Consider the following 22,599-nt stretch of genomic DNA (forward strand, 5'->3'; position numbering starts at 1 on the left):
TTGTAGGGGGAGGGTGGGCAGACAGGGAAAACATCCAAAAAGAAAGCCAACTTAAAACATCCATAAACCATTAATTATTGAAACACCACATACTCATTGACAAGTAACTACTGTAAGGATACACAGTGTGTTTTCAACAGGATGGTGCTGAACATTGTCTCCACAGCAGGTGCTTGGCCATCCCAGAAAAGGAAGATTTTGCATACTTCAGGATGAGTTCAATTTCAAAAAAAAAAAGAGAAGAAAAAAAGGAGGATCTTCACTCCAGTAACGGGCCTATTAACAGTCTGCTTCGTTAGGAAAATAACGCAGGTTCACAAGGTAGTAAGCTGTAAACAGTATCACTGTCCACTTGCTGACAGCAGATTTGGCAAAGGGTTCTCTCTCTACATCTCGTGTCAGTTTGAGGGCCTGCAGAGGAAGAAGAAGAAAGACAGTAAGGCTGCTGCATGTAGGGAAAAAAACACAACAAAAAAGGCAACCAAGCAAAACTCCAAACCCAACAACAGCTTACACTGACAAGCAAGTCTGATTTGTTTGCATCCAGAAGCTTCAAACTCATAGTAAGGAGTAAGTTGCACCACGACCCTGCCTCAAACGCTTCTCCCTTGCCGAGGTTTGAGTGTGCTTCTTTGCCAGCTCAGCTGCTCCCAAGCAGGAAAGAAAAAAACCCTCTCTCCAAAGAAAAACAATGGTCAAGCCTGATTTACAGAAAACCCAGTGTATCGTTTATTTGTTAAGCATATTTCCAGGTGAAGCATGGAAGGATCCTCCAGCTTTTCTCCATTTTTCACGATCATCCTTTCTCAGCATGACCAAAAGCTGGACAAATCTCATCAGCATTTGGACACCAACCACCACCCTTGATGGACAGACAAAGGAGGCTGCTCCAAGAGAAACAGTAAGGAGCAACGAATTTCGGGTTGGACTTCGTAGTTCTCCATTTTCCTGATCATATGACAGACCATCAACAGGTAGGGTCCATCCAGCTTTAAAAATGGGGGTTAGGGTCCAGCTTATTCTGTTGCCGTGAACTTCTCTGCAGAGGGACACTGGAGAGATATCTTGGATGCAGCACAGAGATGACCACGAAGGGACATGGTAAGTAGGTAAAACACTGAAAACAGATGAACATTTAAACCAAGGGGGCCAAGGGGTCAGGTTTTCAAACATACTCAGTGGCTTAAAGACAGAGGCAGGAACCAAGCAGGGTTTTGGGAAGAGTATGCATTTAAACAGTCCCATGAAACCCTTTTACATGTTCAGAAAACTGACTTGGTAGCCATCCGCGTTGCTGGACATGTAACTTCTGGCTCCGAAATGGCTTCTGAAACCAGGGCTTAGTCCTCCACACCACTTACAACCTGTTGAGGATTTTCCCCAAGATGAACGATTGGTGATTTTTTATACAGTGCAAGAACAAGGGGATACTTCCTGAAACCAAAAAGCCATTTAAGTTGATTACGGACTGTCTTTACTCTCAAAAGATCCTGGTATCAAACACTCTCATAAAAATGGTGGATTTAGGGGGACTGCTGGATTCAATCCGGATCAGCATCTCCTGCAAGGGGATCACTCAGAGGCTGTCACGAGATGACTCTCCATCACTGCCCTCTCCTTTCTAAGGTGCCAGGCACTGATCCTATGATAACATTTTATTAAAATGACCTATTCTGGTAATGCTAAATGACTGATGGAAATATAATCATTTTGTCTCATGGTTATTAGAGCAACAGCGCGACAGCTGCTCCCTGCGCCATTAGGGGAGAACTTCATTCAGCACAGCTTAGGGAGAGACAGATTGCACGTTTCACCCAACAAAATTTGGCTTTAGCCTTAATTACGTGGAGGGGTTTGGGGTAGACTGTTTTGTGATAAAGGGATTTCCGACCGGATCAACATATTGATTTCTTCGTTTTCAAAGGGCAAATTAACGCTAGCCATTCGTTAATGTGACTGCCTGGCAACGACTCCATTTGGTAAGTGTGTCCCGATGGCCGTAACAAGGTCAGCAGAAGATAACCCGACAGGCCTGGTAAGCCCCCAGTGAAACCTGGCTAGTGGCTCGAATGAGGCTCAAATTTCTCCTCAAAGCCTTGGCACCAGGGGGGCTGGAAACAGGTGACTTCCCAAAGCCCAGGCTCATTCGAAGGCAAGGCTCGGGTCCCACATGCCATGGCCAGGCAAGCCGGCTCACTCTCACACAGCCACCAGTTAGACCAAGTGTGGGCTTACCTTTGGCATGCGTGAGAAGTCTTGCTGACTTTGAACGGAGCAGTAAATTAAAAGTAAATGAGCACAGAAACTCCTGATGAAGTACCAGGGCAGTGTTTAACATTTAAACTAAAAACGTATGTAAATATTATACTGTGAAACAATGTGACAAAAGAAAGAACTGGAGGACGGTATGCTCATGAGCATTGTTTGTGGAAGCAGCACTGCCCGGTATTTTTTCCAGCGGACATCCTTCAGACAACGCCAACGTTTAGGAAACAGACACACAGCTGAGGTGAAATTTGCTCATAGCAGAACCAAACATGCTCCATTTTTCACAGCTCTGTTTACATGGACTTGCAAACGGATTAAAAAATGAAAAGTAGTTCGAAGTCTTAACCTGCCTGCCTTCAAATTACCCCATTAAAGCCGTGACAGACCCACACACTCTCGCTTTCTGTCTCGCCACAAAAAAGCCTCAGTTAACCCTGATGTGAGCGGCCTGCTGCTTCACAGCAACGAAAACCAAATCAGGCAGGGAAGCAAGCACTTCAGTTCCATCCCCATTTATCAGTGATCCTCAACCACAACTCCTCAGTGGTCCCCTCTCTCTGCCCCCAATATCTCCAGCTGCATCCTGAGCCATGACGAGGTTTTCTCCCATTCCCAATGGCTGTGGGAAAAGCTCATCCTCTGGATGAGGATTTTGCAGGGGCAGATGGGGTTTCTCCTCGGTGAGCCAGGACCATGCTGTCCTCTAAGGGCAACAGGCAGTTCTCCAAGTAAAGTACACCAGTCCCCCACTTTATCCTTTCTCCTGGCCTTTACTATTGGGTCCTGTTTTGGGGGAAAAGAGAAGCAGAAGTACGAGCACAGGAGTGATGAAAAAAATATAGAGAATAGAGCTCAGGAGGGATACAAGAAAGGTGAAGTCTAACAGAGCTTGGTGGGTTAGAGCAGTGTTTGGTAACTTGCCACAGCAAAGTCATAGAGTCACCTCTTACAGGTGGCATGGTTTCTTGTTTCTTAGGCTGGGGGGGGACTTTCAAATAGAGCAGTACTGAAAAGCATCTTCTGCCTGTACTTCTCAAGCCACTCCCTGGAAAATTCATTTCTCCCGTGAAAAGCTCTTCTGCCAAAACCTGAAGCCCGTTTTCAATCATCAGGGCATGGAAAGGAAGAAGGAATTTAAGATCTTCTCTTCAAAGTTTCTTAGACATTTTTTCTTAATCTTTTCTTAAGACTTTCTTCTGAAGAAAGTGAAGACTTTATCCTGAAGTGCAGTCTTCACGACTGAGCTGATACCTCGGTTCTGTCACATGCAGAAAGTAGAGGCCATTCCACTATGGCTGTCTTGATTCCTCAGGTACAGATGGCTGGAACAAGACACAACTGCTGGACATTAGAAGAATCAATAGTACTATATCAAACTATAGCTTATGCAACCATATATGCATGTGGTTGGTACAAATAACGAGTTTAAAACAGAAACAGAAAAAAACATTAAATGGAAGATGAACTCCTGCTTTGTCACACCCCACAGACATTTTGAACCCTAGGTACTACATCTGTTTATCCTATTTGGTGGAGGAATATACACCAAAAAGCAAATATTTCTCTGTTTTCTAATTCTTCAACTTGCAAGCCATTATGTAAGACATGAGATGCCCCTTTCTTCTGTCCTTTTCTCTGCCCTCCCATCCTCTGCCTTACCACTGATCAGTTATAAATGCCACTCTTGCTTTGTGGCCAAGCTGTTAGTTGAAATTTCCCTCCAAGCAACATTTCCTCACTTCTCTTTCACATCATTCCACCACTTAACCGGACAGTGGTCTCCCAAGACCCACACCAGCTTGTGCACCATCAGAGTAGCTCTGAAGGATCATCTGCTGCCTGTTACTTTCTCCCTTTGATTCCCAATGGTGCCAATTAAGCAGCACTGGAAATTTATTCAGAATAGAAAGGTGATGCATCGATGCTCCCCAAGAGCAAGATAACGTGCACTGGTGCTAAGTTATCACTAAGCTACATAACAATCAGCATATGCAGTTTTTTGTTAAAAGTTATGTGCTCCTTTACATAATTATGGTATAAGAAATCACACTATCATAGAATCCTAGAATAGAATCGTAGAGTAGTTTAGGTTGCAAAAGATCTTTAAGATCATGGAGCCCAACTGTTAACCTAGCACTGACCACCACCAAACCTTGTCCCTAAGCACCACATCTACATGTCTTTTAAATACCTCCAGGGATGGGGACTCAACTACTGCCCTGGGTAGCCTGTTCCAATGCTTGACAACCCTTTCAGTGAAGAAATTTTTCCTAATATCCCATCTAAACCTCCTCTGGTGCAACTTGAGGCCATTTCTTCTTGCCCTATTACTTGCTACTTGAGAGAAGAGACCAACTCCCACCTCGCTACAACCTCCTTTCAGGTTGGTTGTTGCAGACAGTGCTAAGGTTTCCCCTGAGCCTCCTCTTCTCCAGGCTCAACAACCCCAGTTCCCTCAGCTGCTCCTTGTAAGACTTGTGCTCTAGACCCTTCACCAGCTTCGTTGCCCTTCTTTGGACACGCTCCAGCACCTCAATGTCCTTCTTGTAGTGAGGGGCCCAAACCTGAACACAGTATTTGAGGTGCAGCCTCACCATTGACGAATACAAAGGGATGATCACTTCCCTAGTCCTGCTGGCCACACTATTTCTGATACAAGCCAGGATGCTATTGGCCTTCTTGGCCACCTGGGCACACTGCTGGCTCATACTGAGCCAGTTGTCAACCGATACCCCCGGGTCCTTTTCCGTCAGGCAGCTTTCCAGCCACTCTTCCCCAGGCCTGCAGCACTGCATGTATCAACACACAGCTCCTCTGTATGGCAACTTCCTGAGCACCTCCTGATTTGACTGAAAGGCTTCTTGAGTGGATTGCATCTTGAAGAAGGTCTGTAAAACAAGTGTTTTCCCTGGGTACCACTCCTTATGGCTCCGCAGGGACAGGAAATCTCAATAACTACTTTTACTGTCCGGAGACTGGGGATGCAAACATTTTGAAGGAAACTTGCGTCCTTTAGTGCCAGATGTACATTCGATCCAGTGCCTCTGCCCTTGATTTGTCATCACTACCAGTTGTACAGCATCTATTCCAAAATAGGGGTAGGCTCAAAAAGCAAGACTTGATTAAGTGTAGCTAAAAGTTAATACTCTGCCTGAGGTTTTCACAGCTCAAGGCTGAAGAATACATCCTATTTGCTTAGAAACAAATAAGGAAGACAAGTATTGTGGCCAATCCTTCTATAAGGACAAAACTGCAACATGAGATTTTTTGTTTAAGCAGGACAAAAATAAGGAGGGCTGCCTGGCGGAGAAGGACCTGGGGGTGTTGGTTGACTACTGGCTTGATATGAGCCAGCAGTGTGCCCAGGTGGTCAAAAAGGCCAATGGGATATTGGCGTGTATCAAGAATAGTGTAACCAGCAGGAATAGGGAAGTGATCCTGCCCCTGTACTCGGCACTGGTGAGGCCGCACCTGGAATATTGTCCAGTTTTGGGCCCCTCGCTTTAAGAGAGATATTGAGCTCCTGGAGTGGGTCCAGAGAAGGGCGACTAAACTGGTGAAGGGGCTGGAAAATAAAACTTATGGGGAGCGGCTAAGGGAGTTCGGGCTGTTTAGCCTGGAGAAGAGGAGGCTGAGGGGAGACCTGATTACGGCCTACAAATACTTGAGAAGGGATGGTGGGGTGGTGGGGGAAGGGCTCTTTACATTAGTGACGGGTGATAGAACAAGAGGAAATGGGTATAAGCTTAGTCAGGGGAGATTCAGGTTGGATGTTAGGAAGTATTTCTTCTCTGAAAGGGTTGTCAGCCACTGGAATAGGCTGCCCAGGGAGGTGGTTGAGTCCCCATCCCTGAATGTGTTTAAGAAAAGGGTGGATGAACTATTTAGGGATATGGTTTAATGGGAGATTAGGGACGGTTGGACTGGATGATCTCTAAGGTCTTTTCCAACCTAGAAATCTATGAAAGCTATGAAATCTATGAATCCCAATGCCACGGCAGGTGTGTCGCAGTGACACCCTGTAGGCTTAGCGTACGCTGCACTAGGATGGCTCTGTGACGAGAGACAATTCTGAGGTCAGGGTGCGAAGCCGGAGGGGAAAAAAAGAGCTGTAACAATGTATCTTTTTTCTAATGCCTGAACTTTCAAGCATGTTGCAACTTCACTTTTCTCTCTTATTCTACTCACAAAAATAGATCTTTTCCAGTTCAAAACTGGGGGCAGAAAGTGAGGGAGAAGGATGGAAAGAGGAAGAATGCTGGAACAGAACTAAGACTTATGGGAGCTAAAAAGTTGCTGTGCTGGTACTTGCACAGGCACGTAAAGCACGAAAGCGTCTCTCTGTCTTCTGTTGCTACTCTTCCACTCCAAGAAACTTTGCAAACCATAGCAGACAATCAAGTATTTTGGAAGTACATGTAACTAAAGACAGATGATCATTTTCTCACTCTGTATCAGCTCCCTGAGACGAAAGGCTTGCCCAGAACTGTAGAGAGGTGCCATAGGCATTGATATGTGTCTTATTCTGATATCCCACTTGTCTACAGAATCATAGAATAAGTCCAGGCTGGAAGGGACTCTGCATCATCTGGTCCAACCTTCTGTTGAAGGAAGAGCCTTAGGTTAGGTTATTCAGGGCGCTGTCAAGTCTGGAGTACTTTCAGCAAGGGAGAGTCCACCACTCCTCTGGGAAGTTCATTTCACCCTCAAAGGTGGGTAAGGTCCCTTCAAGCCATTTTACAGATGAAAAGGAGACACCCAGAGAGAATCTGGTCCCCCTACACTCACACACTCAAAAGGAAAAGTAGATCAGGGTTTTCCTAACATATCAGGACCTGATACTAAACAAGCAAATACACTGGAAATCCTGTACCTGCTTGCAAGAGAAGCAGGTACCTGCAGACTCCATGACATATGTCACTGTGTTGTTGCCCATACAAGAAGATCATAGGCTGACACATTTGTTTTTACACCTACAGACACATCAGTGTGCAGTTATGCCAGCTTTCCAGCACGAGCACTGCCAATACCCAGTTGCTGTTGAGAACCATCAATCTGGCTGGGTTCAATCCACTGCCTTGGTCAACAGAGAAGAGTTTAGATACAAGACATCATCTCTCTACAAGGTCTCTAGGCTTCTTACTTGACAACCTTATGGTAATTTTATTCCCGGCCTTTTGTTGAGGGGCCTGAGGAGTGGGATGGAAATCCTGACAGTTCTGGGTGACGCTGCCATTGATTGAGAGACATCAGCCTGGGTGTTCAACACAGTACCCTTTAGGCAGGATGTTGCTGGAACAGAGGAAGAAGGCCAAAATGCTCGCAAAATACATCTTCTGTTAGGAGTAAAGTACATAGGCTGGAATAACACTTCTTTCTTTAGACACTGGACAGCACTGGGAAGGATACCTCTATTGTGGATCAGCAATAGATGGATGACTACTGCACTGGTGCAAGACCAGGGAAGGATTTGTATGCACTTTTGAATCTGAGGAATAAGAGCCCTTTTTTTTTTTGAGTAAAAAGCTGGAAACATGGCTGGAAACATCCTGAATTATGGGTTTATAGTACTATGGAAACATGCTGTGTACTCTTTATTCTGAATGTCTTCACAGAGAGTTTCTTCTTCTTTTTCTCTGCCAGGTACCAAGCCTATTTTAAAGACATCCTCCCTGCTATGAAGTCTTCTCGTTTTCCTCTGCAGTAAGTTGAAATGACAGGCCAATAATGCTCACACATGTTGCACAAAAGGAATGCAACCATGTTGATATAAGGTAGGACATCATCTATCATGACTTACAAGTGGTAGAAAAGGCAAGAGATGGAAGGTCCTTCCTCAAAATCTGATTTTCTCTACATTTGTATGAAATAAATTGCCCACTAAAGCCAGCAGAAAGGAGGCACTACAAGGGAAAAATAACAGCCAAGATACTCAGCTCAGCTGTAAAAGCACACAAACGCAAGCCATTGTCCACGGCATCATCTGGGAAAAATGGCTTTTTTCCTGGGGTAACCGCAGACAACCGTGGCTACACAGCAGCCTCCACTAGCTGAGCTGCGTCTCCATCCCGTTACCCCTCAGCAGATGTCTGCTCCGCCAGACTCCAACAACTGCCATCCTGTGCGGTAACCTGAGTGGAAAAGCTGATTAAACAGCCCCCACAGACTGGACCAGAGCGGAGCATTCCCACCACCCAGCCACAGGTACCTGACTTGATGAGGTTGGTGTCCTCAGGCACCACGTGGGACTTGATCAGGGGCAGCGCTGATGGAGCATCCTGCTGGAGACTCTCCAGCAGTGGCATCGGGAGCCCAGGGGAGCATTGCGTCAGCGTCCTTCCTTCATCCTCCCTCCCCAGGCCGGGAGAGAACAGCTGGCTATTTACGTATGGTACTACTCAAACACGTGCACCCCTGTTGCCTATGCTGTACCTGTGGTTTTTGGCCGTCATCAACACAAGAAGACTTAAACCTCTCCAGCTGTCAGTTCATCACCTTGGCTGAGTGCTGAACAGCTATGAAAAAAAGACCTCAACCCTTCCTCAGCTGCATGATGCTAGGTTTCTAAAAAGGATCTCCTACTACATGCTTCTTCAAGAAAATATGTTTCTAGGAGGGCATTTAAAAGTCTGTCTCAAAGGAATGAAGAAAGAAAAACCACCTATAACCACCCCAGCTATCAGGCCACAGCACGTCTGGGGACTAAGACTGATCTGCAGCTCTAAACAATCATTACAGCTCATTCACATGAAAAAGACTATTGTGGAGACTCATTCGATAATAAAACCTGCGTGCTGCTGATCCAGGGAGGAAAGCACTGGGGAGACCAGTTGATGCGGCCTGTTCTAAAAATATCAGTTTGTGCTGTCATCTGTTGAGAGTATGTCATCCTGTAATCTGGCATCTGCAGGGACAGCAAGTTTCTGCTAATTATTGCTGCTGAATCACATGATGAAGCATGAGGTACTAAAAAACGTATCTATATAAAACACCAAGAGAAGAATACCAAAACCACAGGATCAGACCGCTGTTCTGGCTTTAGCTGCCGTGCACTCACAACACAACCCTGCTGAGGCAATCTTGTTTTTCACAGATCTTTTTTTAATAAAGCCCCAAAACACAAACCCCGATCAAAAAAACACCGAAACCAAAAAGCCCAACCCCAGAAGTGAGTGATCCATCACGTTTATGTGTCAGCTCCCGCTGCCTTCACACAGCAAAAGCCACAGCATCTCTGCAAGCATCGGACTGGACCTCCGAGCGCAAGGGGCTTCGAGGGGCACTGCGGCCAGCAGGACTGCACGGGGGCAGCCCCAGTGGGGTTTGCCCAGCTTTTCCCTCTCCTCCTCCCCAGTGCCCACGAGCACCAGAATTTGCTCCCGTGCTGCTAGACTGTGCCTGGGAGCAAGGAGCCTGCTCAGGGCAGGCCCTCCTTGGAGTTAATGACATCCCTGTTCCCACCGAAATACGTTTTCTACATAGATATTTTTGTTCAAAGACGAAACCTGGCGCTTGTGATGCTCAGCTAGTCACAAAACCACCTTTCAAAACTCAGACTGGCTGAAACAACATTGGAATGTTAGAAGCCTGCGACCCGCCTTCAACCACTAACCTGCTAGAAATGAAGCAGAAGAATTGCTGCTCCTGAATTTCCTTTAGATTTTTTAAAGGCAGTCAGCCCCATCTTGGCTCTGTGTAAGAAACCTGCCAGCCCTACCCCTCATACCTCATTTTTGAAAACAAGAGAGGAGGAAGTGCAGCTATGGTCCTGAGGCTGTCAGTATCCTCAGGCAAGAGGTCCACTGATTCTAGTTTCCACACTTCGGCTTTAATGAGCAGAAAACAAGCTTTCTGGTAAAGGATAAAAATAATCTTCCTCATGGCTATTGTCTAGAGGCCTCTGATTCAAACTCCATCCAAATAGAGAACTTTTCGCTATCTACTTCAACTTTTATGATGGTGCTGTAGTGAACAGTAAGTCATCCTCAGACCTATGCATTCCTCTTTGGTATGAATTTCACCCAGAAACAGGTTGAACGCCAATTAACAAATCGGCAGGGAGTCCAAACTGATATGGACTAATGAAATTACCAAGAGGCATTTTGTTTATGTTTCCTAGGGATTTTGCTTTATCAGAGATGTTATTCATCAAACTGTGTGAACGTTACATGACATAGCTATTAGTAGCTTGTGCACACTACTGCTACAGTAAGATGACGTGGGACCTAGATGACGCTATGGCAAAATGAGTGACTTTAACTGATCTGTTAAGTGTTTTACTTGTAATTTTCAAACAAGTCAATGTGACTTCAGCACAGCTCTGCTACAGAGCCCAGAGGCATCCCATGGAAATCTCCCTCGGAAGATGCAGCTAGATGAGTTTTTCAGACGGTGAAAACAGCTCAAGAAGTTCCTGCCCTGCTTGCGCTGAGCCATCCTCCATGCCCTGCCCAAGCCCTGCCAGCATCACTGCCTGCACACCGCTGTTGTAAACTGGATCACTGAAATAAATGAGGTAAAACCCCTTCTTGGATGAGTTTTGATGCTGGAGGAAGTGTTTGCCCAAGAAGTAGTCGATCACCAGCTCCTGACTGTTCCAGGTAGCTGTAAATGTCCCAAAAGGTCTCCCCTGCCAGTCTGTTTTGGGACTACTCTTTGCGAACGTCAAGTCCCTCAGGACTCACCGGCTGAGAAGGACCACGGAGCAAAGCACGGAGCTGTGGGAACCCCAGGCTGAGAGAGGACCCATTAATTTCTAAATAAAAGGTATTCTAGAGACTGGCAAGGGAATAGTGACATCTTTATTTATTGATAAACAAGCTGAAAAACCAAGAGGATGATTATCTGAGTGGGGTAGAGGGCATGTCCAGTGCTCTTGGGAAGCAGGCAGAGGTAGAGGAACAGAGGCCCCAGCCAGCTTAACGAGGGGAAAATTATGGCTGAGTGAATAAAGCAAGAAAAAAGCATACTGATTTTCTCCTTCCTTTCTTATAAGAGAAAAAAAAACACAACCAAACACAAAACAACCCCAAATTTGTTATATGCCTTAATTACAGCCCTCAGAAAGTCTGGGCATGGCCAGCCTCAGGGCACAGGGCCAGTGCGGTGGGACTGGGCAAGGCTCTCTCCAGGGATTGTGTGCAGGCTTACGTGCAGCAAACGTGCACAGCCCCTAAATCCACCATGGTGATGTCTCCTGCATGGGTTTTTTCACCTCCTCTATGAAGAAACTGTAGTTGATTTCCTTCCAAAGTAAACTCCCCCTCTATACCTAAAGTATGTATAAATTAAATACCTACGTATTTGGCTTCTTTCTTTTCTTCCCAAAAACTGACTCCAACGTTTCTCATTATTTTCATGGAAAACACAGGACTGGCTATTCCCAGGTACACCAATAACCCATTCCAACTGCTTCTGCCTGCCTGCAAAATGCACCTGGCTGGGCCCTTGTGAGACGGATTTAGCACGAGCAAGCGCCATGCTGCTCTGCTGAGAAGCATTCCTCCCAACCTTCAAGCGGTAAAGATTCACTAACGGGGATGATGAATGCTGCAGAGAGAAGATTTTAATTCAGGGGTCCCTATTGCTACAGTGAGGTGGAGAAGTAACCCAGAAAGCAATGCAGAACGTTCGCATCCGATGCCGGGCGAGGTGCCCCTATCGAAACAGGATGCTCACAGGGAGGCAAACTCTCAAACAGCGCTGCTCAAGAGACGAGGAAGGGTGCATGACGAACCAGCTCAGCAGAAATCATGTGCGCTTGCACCTGATCCTGGAGGCACCTCGCAGCAGCCGGTCCGCTTGTCGGAAAGAGGGAAAGAGGCTTCCACAGATGACTGGACAGTAATCCGCTGAGGAGAGCTGTCTCGTTAATAAATCTGTCCTCTGCAGTGAGACTCCGCTCGCGCAGATGTGTCAGTTCCTTTATTCAGAGGGAGCAGCCTGAAAAATCACGGTAGCTATGCTTTCCGTGACCGGCATGGGCTGGGGTGAGGAGGCGGTGGCGAGCACCGGTGAGGAGGAGGTGTGGCGTGCCTCCTCTGCGCTGCCGAGGCCGCAGGCATCTTCTACCTGTACACAGCCAACAAAGACACGAAAGCAGCAGGCTGCCTTATCTGCCTGTGTCAAGCAAAGCTGTCAATAACATCTATTTTTTAATGCAAAAAGGGTTTTTAAATCCAAACAGCTCAGGCATCTGGACGAAGAGAGAACTGGTCAGCAAGCGTAACCTTCTGCAAGTTGTTGTGTCCCGGCTCACAAGTCAATCCCTTTTTCCCCCTTTCTTTCTTAAATTCTTCAGCACTGGAACTGAAGGAAAACCAGAATTCAGCTGTGGCCCTGGCCTTGCCAAGCTGCTGTCCTGCACAGGGTCAGCAGGACATGGCATCCTCTCTAGAACAGAAGAGAAGGCTCCAGGGCCTTCTAGCAGCCTACAGGAGGCTTACAGGAAAGCTGGAGAGGGACTTCTTACAAGGGCGTGTAGTGACAGGATAAGGGGAAACGGCTTTAAACTGAAAGAGGGGAGATTTTGATTACATATAAGGAAGAAATTTTTTACAGTGAGGGTGGTGAAACACTGGAACAGGTTGCCCAGAGAAGCTGCAGATGCCCCATCCCTGGAGGTGTTCAAGGCCAGGCTGGATGAGGCTTTGAGCAACCTGATCTAGTGGAAGGTGTCTCTGCCCATGGCAGGTGGGCTGGATCTAGATTATCTTTAAGGTCCCTTCCAACCCTAACCTTTCTATGATTCTATGATTCTACAGCCTGTCCCCGCAGCCTGTCCCCTGGCTGTGCCCTGCAATGATCTCACTTTCTGCGAGAAGATGTGAAAGAAAGAACCAGAGGAAAGCCTCCCATCAACAAAGAAAGGACCGTGCAAAACAGCTGCTCCACTGGAGCAAGGCACCTTTGCAGAAGGACTGAAAGGAGGACTCCTGTGTAGTCTTGTGCTCCCTCACAGATGGCAGATTGTAGCCTATTCCTCCTGTGGGCTCTCCACACACACAGGATGTTCAGGAGGTCCACCACTGCTGCTCACCTACTGCAAAGCTTCCCTGTGAAACAGAGAACGAAAACTCAAAGATGAAAGGGGCAAATTACACACCGTCAAGTCAAATGACACCAACTCCTTCTTTCCATCCTTGATCCAGAAAATAAGAAAGTTGGAAGTAAGCTGCAAACTGAATGAATGCCTCATTTAACCTCACCACTGGGATACTCTACATACTATTCTGAAGTTAACAGAACACTTTCAATAATTTATAGCTAACCTTTCATTCCTACTATATTTTGGAATCTACTCCCTTATACTAATAAATAACAAAGGAGAAAGGGCACTTTGTGTGGCACCTATCCTATGAGTCAGTGAAGATGTACGTGTGAGCAGGCAGACGTATGGGCAGGAGCCTGCAGAATCACAAAAGGATGACAGAAACAATGTTTACAAGTTCAAATGTCCTCAGCTGTGGAAAAGAAGCAATGGAAAAAAAGCAATAGAGCCAGAAAAAATTATTCGGAAGAGGCTAAAATTTGAAAAGCACCTATGTCAGAACCCAAACCTACGAATATTCTCTTGATGGAGTGGAAAAGAAAATTATGCCCACTCTAGTCCTGGGAGAGGACCAACAATTTTTGCATACTTAAAACATTAAACCCAGGACATCCCTGGGACCAGGATCCCACCTTTGCTATTTCAATGTATAATTCCTTCATTTGCTACTTTTTTTTTTTTTGGCCAAGAAATACAATTAAAAAAAACCCCAAACAACTTTGCTAGTGTTGCTGTATCACAGCAGCAACAAAACTCTAACGCAGTCCAGGTCTGTCCCACCCCCAACCCTCAGTGTGTGCACTGATTTTGCAAAGACGCTTTTCCTCCTCCCCTGCTCCACTATTGCTCCCCTGACTGCAAAGCCCCTTGCCCCGTCCCTACGTAACACAGCTCGGCTACGTGCGGCACGGGCTGCAGAGAAGAACCCATCTGTTGTGACTTCAAAGAAGCCAAGATGGAGCTCTGTGATTCCTAAAACCCACAGATGTTCCACCTTGGTTTGCCTCATTTGTCATTAGCGTTTCTCATGCCTAAATTAGAAGGACGCATAGCATCAGATGCGTGCTGACAGCGCTGCAGCCAAACAGCTTTTATAGCTTAGCCTTGCTTTTCCCTCCACACCTCCAAACGTTTCTCGGTTGCGCCTGTTGCGTACCAACACACAGCAAGCCATCGCAAGTCAAATTAATATTATTAGTGTGCACTAACTACTCAGTGTTTGGTGCAAACTCCAGTAAAACTAAGGAACCAAGAATTTTACCACATCTACGGGGCACTGACCTGTTTGCCCATTTTCCCTGTTCTCAAAGATCCTTCAGCCTGGTACCCAACTCTGTGACGAAGCCTGTTTAGCACCAGTGAAGTTCCCCACATTCAGACTGACAACGTTCTGAGCTGAGATGAGGGAATCAAAGTTAAAATCCAGCCCATCTGCATCCATGAGTTCACTGCGGATAATGGACTCCATGTCACACTCCAAGCTCCCATTGAAAATATCCAGGTCCAAGTCACTTGGGAATTTCTCGTGTCCCATGACCGGGAGGTTCACGCTAGAGGAGTACAAAGAGGAGCCTGAGAGCGGGTCAGAAAGTGTTTGCATAGACTGATTGACAGGTGACTGCTGATGTTTGGTGGATCCCAAGCTGTTCGAGTCACTCAAGCCTATGTTACTGATGGAATTGGACAAGGCACGGCTGCCACTAAGAGAGGAGCTGTGGGACTGGTGCTGGTGATGAGGCAGGCTCTGATTGACCAGACCGCCCTGGCTGGACTGCGCGGCAAACGACATCATGGGGTCGTTGCGGAGCATTATATTCCTGCGGGAATTCTGGGCGGACACAGCTGTGCTGGCTTGTGACATAAGTGGGTCAGACTGCGTCATCATGACATCACTGTGACTAAGTGCATCAGAAGCGAGGAGATCCTGCAGCGTCTGGTTGTTGTAATGAGAAATGGAAGAGAAGGTGGCCTGCTTGTTCTCCTGAATGGTCTGCATGGGCGACTGGCGGAGGAATTCAGGGACGACGGCCCAAACACGGCGTTGTTGAAACTACTCGACGGGGAACCCAGTCCTGAACCTTTGGAACCATACGGAAAACTGGTGCTTCTCTGCATTATCCCTCCTGTGGGCGACTGCTGGGAAGGAGGGAGTGTTATATTGTCCAAGAGATCATCCATGAGGTTATCTGTCAGTCCATCATTCAAATTCATTGTCCCAGCCATATCAGTCAACCTAGGCAACTCCACAGTACACGGTTTGTTTACCGATGGGGACAAGCTCGATGGACTACTGTACAGCATGGGAGAAAGCGGAGCGTCGTCATCTTGAACATCATCTAGTTCAGTGCTTGCCAAAATTGGTGACAAGCGGCCACTGATCGTACTGGCGTTGGAATTCGTACGGGAGCGAAAATCTGTCCATGCGTCCAGCTCATCGCTGCTGCGGGAGGTGGGGCTCCCTGGCCACTTGGAGAGCTGAGAAGGGCTGTCCTCACTCGTCTCCTGGGCAGTCTGCAGGGCTGCCTTCTTCTTCGCCGCCCGCCCTCTGCTCTTTGTGTACTTGTTGCTGTTGTCCATTGACACGGCGCGTCTCCGGGGCGCCTTGCCACCTTTTCCACCATCTGGATTGATCATCCACCAAGAGCTTTTCCCAGTGCCTTCATTCTGCACCCTGACGAATCGGCTGTGGAGTGACAAGTTGTGCCGGATTGAATTCTGCAAGAAAGGAACAAAACAAAACGTCAAGATCAGCAAGCCTCTTCCTTTGCTACCCAAATCTCAATCACAAAACCAACATCACACGGAAACAGCAACATGAATAGAAGCACTGGGCCCTCCTGGACATCAACATGTGTTTCTTGGGTGATGGACATGAGAGGGCTGGAGTGTGATTGCAGCGTGGCTGCTGCAAAGCAAGCCCCGTGCTTGCACTAGCTGTGTGCTCCTGGTGCTCATCTTTACACTCCCAAAAGTTGCATCCTAAGGAAAGGAGTGTGACATGGCTCCATTCCTGCTAGCAAGGAGCTAGACATTTCTCCCTTACTTTTGACTCAGGACAAACCTCTATACTATCAGAAATCTTGTCATCAGTTCCTTGAGATAAAAACTGCAAAGACACTGCAAAAATCTGACTGGAGGGGCAGTCACGTTCATCGCAGCCTCTGCAAATGTCTTTTTAATTCTTCATGGGCATGTGCGTTGCGTATTTGTTGTAACAATTCTTGAGAAAACTGCAAGAGCTGTTGCTCCTCTCCCACAGGCACTCTGTGCATGACTAAGCTCTACTTTCTCTCTTGATTAAAGGCACCACAATTACGCCTGTACTGCAGCAGCTGGCCAGCTGTCCCCTCACTATAGCACCCTCACAGTCTTCAAAACATGATGTGACACAGTACACGACAATATCCTGTCCCTGTAAGCTGCTAGATATGGAGTTGTAGGAAGTTGCTGTACATACAGCTGGACACCCCGTGCTGCACAGCACCCTACGAAATACAGAACTTTCAGGGGAGCCCATGTACAGTCTGCTCTTGCACATTACCCGCTTGCACTAGTCAGTAACATCTATGATCCAAAACCCATGTTGGCTCAAATCAATGATAATTACGACAGAATGAGAAAGAGGCCAAGAAAACCAGCCCACGGTACCCCTGGTGAAACGACTCCAGATTTACACCAAAATAACTGAGATGAAAATCCCACTCCACTCATCCTGCTGATCTCGGACTTAAAATATGGCTCAAACAAAGGACAAGCAAATAGCATTTGTTAGTGACAATGCTTTCAGGTTTGGGTTTGGTTTTTTTCCCCATGTGCAAGTCAAAAGATTTTTGGAGCCATCCCATGCTTTGATAAAAGAGTTGTCCCCTTCCTCCAGGTTAAAGATGATCAAGTTTAAAAAGTTGCACAAGTTCTTTTTTCTTAAATTTTGGCAATTACCAGGTATATCTACAAAGAGGATAAAATCACATTTGTTCTACCAGCATGCTTTAAAAACACAAAGTCAACAGGATCATAGCATAATCAAACCATCCAGGATAAATGTCCTTCATTTACAAAGCACTGAAGAAGCTCCAGATTTAAACAGGTAAAGAATGAATCAATCAACAAATCATTCACAAGCATCTCAACATTTGCATCCTTAGGATAAATGGATGTCTGACATAAGTGAACTGGAGACACATTTGATGTATAAAGAAATACAGTCTGTTTTTTTTTAAACAATTCTTTCAGTATAAAATGCCTTTTTTCTTCCCCTGTTAAGTGCTGTGGTCTTTGTCAGATTGTGAAATGGGAAACACGCCTGAAGTTCTTCTCACACGCAGACAGCAGACGCGGTTGTGATTATCACTTAATGAAAAGAGAAATCATATGGACCACGGTTCAAAACAGCAACTGTTACGTTTTAAACAATTTGCACAAAACAGCAGACTAGACTCTCTTGACATACTTGAGAGAAGTTTGGGTCAGTGCTTCAGCTATAAACTTGTCTATTTCTAAGGGACTATCATGCCATCAAAATGCAGTGGATTGAGTTGCAGCATAATAGTTCTTCAGTCTAAGGAAGGAAAGAGCTTTTTATTATTTAACTGATGACATTTTAACTATATTTTGAGTCTGGCAACTGTCTGTTTCTAACTTCTAATAACTAAGCGCCACTGCTTACTTCCTCAGGTTTCTCCCAACTGGCTGGAGAACTGCTGAGGTTTTTTTGAAAAATAACCATTGTTGATATTCCAGCTTGTACTGCATCAATGCAGGTAGTTCTCACACTCATCCCTTGACTTTCATGGACAACCACTTGTGAGAACATCTGCACGGGGATCTTGCCTCGCAAAGTGCCGGCGGCAGGACGAGGACAACCATAGCTAGATCACCACACCAAGACAGGCTACAAGAGCCAGACAAACCATGCTGTTCCCCACCTAAAAATGCTAGGTATGAGGATACACAGCACCATGACTCTTGCTAATGGAAAAAAAATCTTAGAAAGCACAGAAAAGAAACAGCTAAGGTGGCGTACGCAGCATGCCACTTAGCTTCAGATATAAAAAACTCAGCCAAAGTGCCAGCAGCTAACAGTTCTCAACCTATGGTGTTTTCATAAAATGGCTTATTTCTGCTGGTGGTAGCCGTAGTATGAAACTATCTGGTCTAAACCTATGAAAAATCCTAAATGGTAAAATACTGAGACTGAGGCACCTTTCAGGATGAGGGCTCCTGCATGTGTGGCTATGTGTGTGCACATGCATAATTTTCTTCTTATTGTATCTTTTTCCTCAGTGTTGGTATTACACAAATAATAAAAGAATGTAATAATACTTCGGCATTAAAAATTGGTGGTTATAAAAAATCCAAGCAGTTTGTTTTCCTTTACATTATGCAATATGTCACTTACGATCCAGCTCCTGTTTTTCTTTACTTTTCTTCTGTAGGAAGATTGTTTCCTTAAGCATAATTATGGGCCAATCCACCCTCTGTTCAAATATCGCCTTGAAACCCACTTCTTTCACGTTACCTCCCCCGCTAACCTCTTCAGCAACAGTATCTGAGTTTCTTGGTTTCTCCTTGTGTTGGATGCTCTGCCAAATCAAATTAGGGCTGGATCCTATTATCCTTTCACATGCAAGTTTTCCTACAGAAGCCACCGGGATTGACAACTCACATCGGTTAAGGCTGTCGCGCTGTGCTACCAGGCTGCAATCGGGATGGAAATAACTGTGTTTTCTACCTGGTTTCTGAGCTGTCAAAGAATGTTCCCATCCACTTAAAATACAGGAAAACATTGTGGGACAATCTTTGCTCACAACCATGTGCATTAGTACTATATGACCAGGCGACACACTGCAAAGGAGGTGGGGAAGCAAAGAAAATACAGGTTTTGTGAACAAATACGATTCAAATAGAGTTTGGATCTGCTGCTGATCAAATTAATGGGCATTTGTCTTTGACTTACTTGGGCAACGGATTATGCCATGATGATGGAAACATAACACATTCTTCCATGCCAAAATGCAAGGAGAAACTTTAAAAGATCTATAAAGGAACTTCCATCAATCTGTCCTGGAGACCATATGTGGAAGGGACAGATGCTAGCCAGGCTGCAGACACCTTGGAAAGAGCTCACGTACCACTGATGGGTACAACATACGGACTGTACAAGAGCAGAGTAGAAAAGAAATACGATGAGCTCCTCCCTTCATTAGTGTTACTATTATACCGGACTTGAAGAACGTTGTGCGCTCTGCTAAAAGCCAGAAGACTGAGATTCCTGTAGATAAGATCAAGAGCATCCCGTATGGCACTGAGCCCAGCCCAGCCGGGTCCTGGTCCCTGGGGAAAGTAGTCCTGCAGGGAAGAACGAGCAGCCCCAGAGATGAGGAAGACCCAGAGCAGAAGAACACAGGAGGCAGAGCAGACGTGGCGCAAGCAGAGGGTGGTGCAGTGCCAAAGGCAAGCAGCCCTGATACCCTACCTTGGCTAGACTGACGGCATCAGGAGAAGGGGTGCAGCTGAGTGCCCACTAGTAGCCAGGGCAGCAACACGTGGGGTGACGGCACTTTCTCCAAACCCGGGGCCACGCTCTCAGCTTTTAGAAACATCAACCCGCCACACCGCGTTTTGCTCCTCGAGGGAGCCAGCCGCATTTTGCTTGCAAAAAAAACCAAAAAGAGATCAGCTAGCACATCCTAATTACATGTCTCTCTTGATATTTTGATAAGACTGCAAATGGGTAACCTCCCAGGGAGGACACTCAAATATTTCCGAAGTGCTGTATACCCGATTTGATACGAACAACTGAATGAGTCTCCCAGGGAGGCTGCGACTGCACGTTATTTCAACACTCAGCTCCGGTCAGGCAACAGCAGCAAATGCTTGAGCCTTTAAAACGGAGAAAATTCCCCTTCCCTGTGCCTGTTTCAGCCTCTTCCAACCCGTGTTTACCTTGTGGAGCCCGTCCATTAACTCAGACACCAGCTGCAAGTGCTTCCACTGCAGTACAGAGTCTTTTTTGTCTGGAAGCAACATGTGGTATCAATTTATCATCCTCAACAACGCAACAAGGAATCCACTCGCTTTAAAAATAAAGAGAGAGTTGTGTAACTTAACTCTAAAAAGTCCCTGCTTTAAAAAAAAAAAAAAAAAAAAAAAAGAGCCTAAAGATTAGCAAGATGAGGTGCAGCTGGTGGCCGCCGAGTCCAAGTTACACACTGGTCTGTTTTTATTTCAGTGTTTTGTAGTGAGTGGCTAATTTGTTATTTCAGATACAGGCTCCTAAACTGTAAAGTTATGGCTACAAATCAAGAGCAGTTTTTATTTTAACAATTGAGATACTAGGACATGACGAGAGAAAAACAAACGCTATCTGCAGACCCATAAATACTGCTAATGCTCACTTGGGAGACTTATACTTTATTTATACTGTATTAACATATTTAATGTTCTAACTTCACCGTATGAAGTTGTCTGGTAGCCACACGGTAGGGAAAGGCATCGGATCTAATACCACTGAAAAGAAGCCATGGAAACAATGCCAGCTGACCAGCCTCCAGCGGAGTGGAGGGAGCCCCGCTTCTCCGTGGCCCCGCTAGCAAACTTGAATTTCAGTTTCCAGCCTGTGTCACCTTACTCAAACTGTTGTAGCACAAATCTCCTTTGGGATGAAAACCCCTACAGACAGCCTCCAACCAAAAATTAAACAAAAACCGAAACAAACTACTTTCTTTGCATTCAGTTATGAAATAACTCAGAATTTGCTTCAACTCTGTCCTGGTTTCAGCTGGGACAGAGTTAGTTCTCTTTAGCAGCTTCTTTAAAGTCCCCAATGAGATTCAATTGCAAGTAAACAAGAAAACAGATACAGTGACTCCAAAAGTATGAATAATTAAAGTTGCCTATTGCATGCATGTGTGTAGGAATTTCTGGTGAAAGGGGCTTGTGAGTCTAGACAAGGAGACCTTTAGGAAGTACTAATCTGTTGGTTCCATATGGTCATTTTCTGCCTTGCTCTGTAAGGCTGCAGTGTTGGCTCTTCTCAAGGACCTTGGAAATCCTCAGGCCAAAGAGGTCTCAGAATTTCTCCCTTTCCCATGAGCTTTTGCAAACCAGAAAAATATATATATTTAATAAAGTAGTGAAGGTGCTCTGGAGCTGCAGAAAAAGCAAGAACTAAAACATAAGGAAAGTCCTCCCACAATATCTACCCAGGCATGTTGTACCGATATACATCTTTTTCCACATAAACCTAAACATCATGTGTTCAGGATTGTTATATTTTCCCTAAATTATGGAAGTCACAGGGGAAAAAAAGCATTAAGTAAATTAGACACAGAAAGAGAAATCTTTCCTGACACCCAAACATTTTCAATGCTCGACATTCAGCATCATCTGCGAGTTCCTAAGGCGGCTCCCACAAATCCCACCAGCTGTTCAGCAGAAGCAGGTGGCGAGAATGCAACAGCGTCCCACAGAGGACATCGAGGCAGCCCTTCGCACCCAGCTGGCAAAGGCCACCGTCCTCACAGCCCTGGCAAGGAGAAGCGGGGTGACACAGGCTCAGCCCTGCCACCCAAGCATGCCCTCCTGCAGGAAAAGGGAAAAAACCAATAAAAACCAGCACAGATTTAGGGGAAAGAAGTCAGCTCATCATCTGAAGAGTGGCTCTGTGGATTCCCTTCCTCATCCTCTCTTCAAAGGAGTATTTCTGATCTCGGTGATGGAGGTACAGCTAGAAGAGGCTCTTCACTGTCATTAGGTCTCTGCCTGCGCCTTTGCCCAGCATCCCCCCACCCCTAGGAAGAGCACAAAGCCTTGAGGGACAATGAAGCTCCTTGAGAGAACCTTAAGTCTGATGAAGATCTATCCTCCGAAACACATTGGCTCAGACAGGAGAGCGGTAGGCCGATCTGCCTCCGTCCTGCACGCAGGGCATCGCGCCATGTCAAATTCCAACAGGACAAGGGAAAACAAACCCTCCTCAACAACATGCGCCTCGCTCTCCATCGCCCCAGCTACTCGTTGCTACGAGGACAGGCAGCAAGCAGCAAGCCCACCAAGGAGGTTTGAAAAGATCTCCCTTTTGAAAAGAAAAGCGTCAAAAAGTGTGGAGTGAGGGAACCAAGTCACAACTTCATCAAAAGTTTTCCTAGAGAAAAATAAAAAAATAATAACTCCAGCTATAACAACTGCTGCCTCACTCTTTGCAAACAGTGATCTTGCAAATCGCTACACTGACGTAAATAAAACTTAGCTGAAAATACACACTGCCTGGAAATTGTCTC

The 22,599-nt window shown here is 45.9% G+C and overlaps 1 protein-coding gene across 1 annotated transcript in view; it reads right to left on the reverse strand.

Moving 5' to 3' along the window:
* Positions 1 to 375: 375 nt before the first annotated feature.
* The window catches only part of FOXO3 (forkhead box O3), a 93,077-nt gene continuing 70,853 nt past the window's right edge, over positions 376 to 22,599 (reverse strand). The window contains 3 exon segments of the mRNA XM_086631268.1: positions 376 to 411; positions 14,600 to 15,331; positions 15,334 to 16,033. Of these exon segments, the coding sequence (XP_086487394.1) occupies positions 14,634 to 15,331; positions 15,334 to 16,033 (1,398 nt within the window). The 3' untranslated portion in view covers positions 376 to 411; positions 14,600 to 14,633.

This window comes from Tauraco erythrolophus, chromosome 2, assembly GCF_009769465.1.
Source record: "Tauraco erythrolophus isolate bTauEry1 chromosome 2, bTauEry1.pri, whole genome shotgun sequence".
NCBI lineage: Eukaryota > Metazoa > Chordata > Aves > Musophagiformes > Musophagidae > Tauraco > Tauraco erythrolophus.